The sequence below is a fragment of the Artemia franciscana genome, chromosome 9 (genome assembly GCF_032884065.1).
Source record: "Artemia franciscana chromosome 9, ASM3288406v1, whole genome shotgun sequence".
NCBI lineage: Eukaryota > Metazoa > Arthropoda > Branchiopoda > Anostraca > Artemiidae > Artemia > Artemia franciscana.
Genome location: NC_088871.1, coordinates 32,860,024 through 32,862,849, shown reverse-complemented (window position 1 = coordinate 32,862,849; position 2,826 = coordinate 32,860,024). Strand labels below are relative to the sequence as shown.

Below are 2,826 nucleotides of genomic sequence, written 5' to 3'. Positions count from 1 at the left end.
AAACGACGTCATTTGGAAACATGAGTTATATTTTCTGATTTGTGACAAAAAACTCTTAGATTCTGACTTATTTCCAGTAAGGAAAGTCTTCAATGGCTCTGGCGGTGCAGCCAATAGAGGAAGTTTAACATTTCCTGAGGCACAACACATTCCCATTGTTTCACCATTGAATTTCAAGGCCCTGCAATAGGGACAAATTTTAGACATAGTCCCGATTTAAACACATCTACTCAAGCTATAATCATCGACTGGGCTGTACCTGAATGCCAGGCGATAACTTTCAGGTTGCTCTGATTCCTCAGCACGCTTTCTTTTCTTACTTTTTCTATCCACAAGCAAGCCTTATTTCTTGCTGTTCTTGTGATTCATCGGCACGCCTTCTTTTTTCACTTTCTCTTTTAGCAGCAAGTCTGGTTTCATGGTGCTCTGGTAGTTCCTCGGCACGCCTTCTTTTTTCACTTTCTCTTTTAGCAGCAAGTCTTCTTTCGCGTTGCTCTGGCAGTTCCTCGGCACGCTTTCTGTTCTTTGTTTCTCTATCAGCCTCAAGCCTGTTTCCTTGCTGTTCTTTTTATTCCTCGGCACGCTTTCTTTTCTGACTTTCTCTATCAGCAGCAAGTTTTTTGGCATAGACTCTTTGAGCATCTTCCTCGGCTGTTGCCATTGTAAGTTCATCAGTCATTTTAAAGTTAAACATTAATAGATTTCTACGTGAACGCATGTCTTAAATATCTTTAATGACGTCAACGTCATAACAAAAATGACTACAACTAACTTCATGATATCAGTCAACACACAAACATGACGTCACCTGACAGACACATCCACAGACAACCTATTTTTATATAGATAGATATATCTATATTCACGGGAGGGACACAGGGACACAACTGCAATGGCGCGTAACTAATAAGGCGCGTAACGACTTACGCGCGGGGAGGGGGGTTAAGGGGGCGCGAAGCACCCCCACTAACTAGGTGTTACTAGTCCTCATAAAAAAGCTAGTCTTCTATAAAAACTGAGGATTGTTCTAACTGCTCTTCGATCCTATTATAGCTGCTTCCTCTTTCCCTTTGAAAAAATTGCCGTCCTCTACCTCTGTTGAAGTCTCCAGTACCTCTCCCCCTGACAAAGGAATCTCTTACATCGGCGGTGTGGGAACCTCTTCTATTATAGTTGTCTCTCACTCTCTCATTCTCGCTACCTACGTTGCTACTGTAGCTATTTGCTCTTCCTCTATTGAATTCTCCATTTGTTCTGCCTCTATCTGCGAAGCTATTCAATTTGGTATCGTAGGAATCTCCCTTGAATTCAGCATGAATTTTAACGTAACTTGCAATGCCTTTATATGGCTCATAGCTACTTCCTCTACCTCTGCCTCTGTTAAAATATGGCCTTCCATTGCCACTGTTGAATTCTTTTCTTTCGTTGCTTCTGCTAAACTCTGACCTTCCCCGGACTTGGTTAAAATTATTCATTCCTCTACCTCCGTTAAAATGAGACGTCACTCTACCTCTGCTAAAGCCGGGCCTTCCTCTTTCAGAGTTAGATATTCCTCTACCTCTGTTAAAGTCCGAACGTCCCTTGCCTCTAACCTCATCATACTCACTGTCTCTATTACTGTTAGGGCGAAAGGCTTGATCTCTACCTCTGTTTATGCCGCGTATGTACCCCCTCCCTTGGCTCTCACTATTTGTACCACCTCTGCCTCTGTAAGGGTTATTTACCTTTTCAGGATAGTTTCGCTTTTTTCCCAGAAAGCTTTCTAAATCTTTACGAGGATTTGTCTTCATTAGATGTTCTTGATCATGCTGATCTTGATTGCTGATCTTCTGATTTGGGATATTTTTCTGTTTGCCTTTCTCCAATGGATCGATTCTTTTAGCTGAAATTTCATTTTCCTTTTTGTTATTACATCCACTTATTTTTCTATCTTCAGCCTCTTGACCAACTATTGTGATACTTTTACCTGTCTCATTGGGTACTTCATCTGTATTAGAGTCAACCGAAGTCGGATTATTCGTCCTTCTCCTTCGACGTCTACGCCTTTTGGTTCTTTCTGTGTTTTGACCATCTTTTGCTGCAGACTGGCTTAAGTCATTGCGTTGTTTGTCATCATTTTCAGAATTGTGTACGTTATTAACTGCTATTTCCGTGTTGTCACCATCTTTTGCTGCAGACTGGCTTACGGCGTTGCGTTGTTTGTCATCATTCTCAGAATTGTGTATGTTACTAACTACTATTTCTGTGTTTTCACTATCTTTTGTTACAGACTGGCTTACGTCGCTACGTTGTTTGTCATCATTCTCACAATTATGTACGTTATTAACTGCTATTTCTTCGCCAAGAGTTTTTATATCCTGTTCAGTGACACTTTGTACTCCTGCCGTATCTGGCAATTCTCTACAAACATCAGTGGCATCACCTTTGGCTTCTTTCAAAATACTAGTTGCTTCAAATTCCATATTTAAACGCTTTGAAAGAGAAGAATTGAGTCTTATGAAGAGTAATTGTTAAATGACGGCCAAATGTTGAATAACTGTAAGTGTGTTTTCTTTGTTATTATACTAATCAAAGCTCTGAAAACCAAAATCTGTAGCTAAAAACAATTAAATCATTTTGCTCTTTTTAACTTTTGGTATTACAGAAAACTTTACGAGATAATCTTAGAAAAACCTGCACCAAGAAAATATAATGACGTGATTTGTCAACCGATCTTGTCAATGACGTTTGACTAAGTATTCAAGTTTTATTCAAGTGATGAAACATCAAGTTTCATCAGGCTGGTGAAAAAAAAAATATCGCCTAATTAAGAATGAAAATCACCCA

At 39.7% G+C, this 2,826-nt stretch overlaps 1 protein-coding gene across 1 annotated transcript; it reads right to left on the bottom strand.

Moving 5' to 3' along the window:
* Positions 1 to 998: 998 nt before the first annotated feature.
* LOC136030809 (GATA zinc finger domain-containing protein 14-like) lies at positions 999 to 2,462 on the bottom strand. The gene has a single exon (XM_065709856.1). The coding sequence runs from the start codon at positions 2,460 to 2,462 to the stop codon at positions 999 to 1,001; it is 1,464 nt and encodes a 487-aa protein (XP_065565928.1).
* Between the last annotated feature and the right edge of the window lie 364 nt (positions 2,463 to 2,826).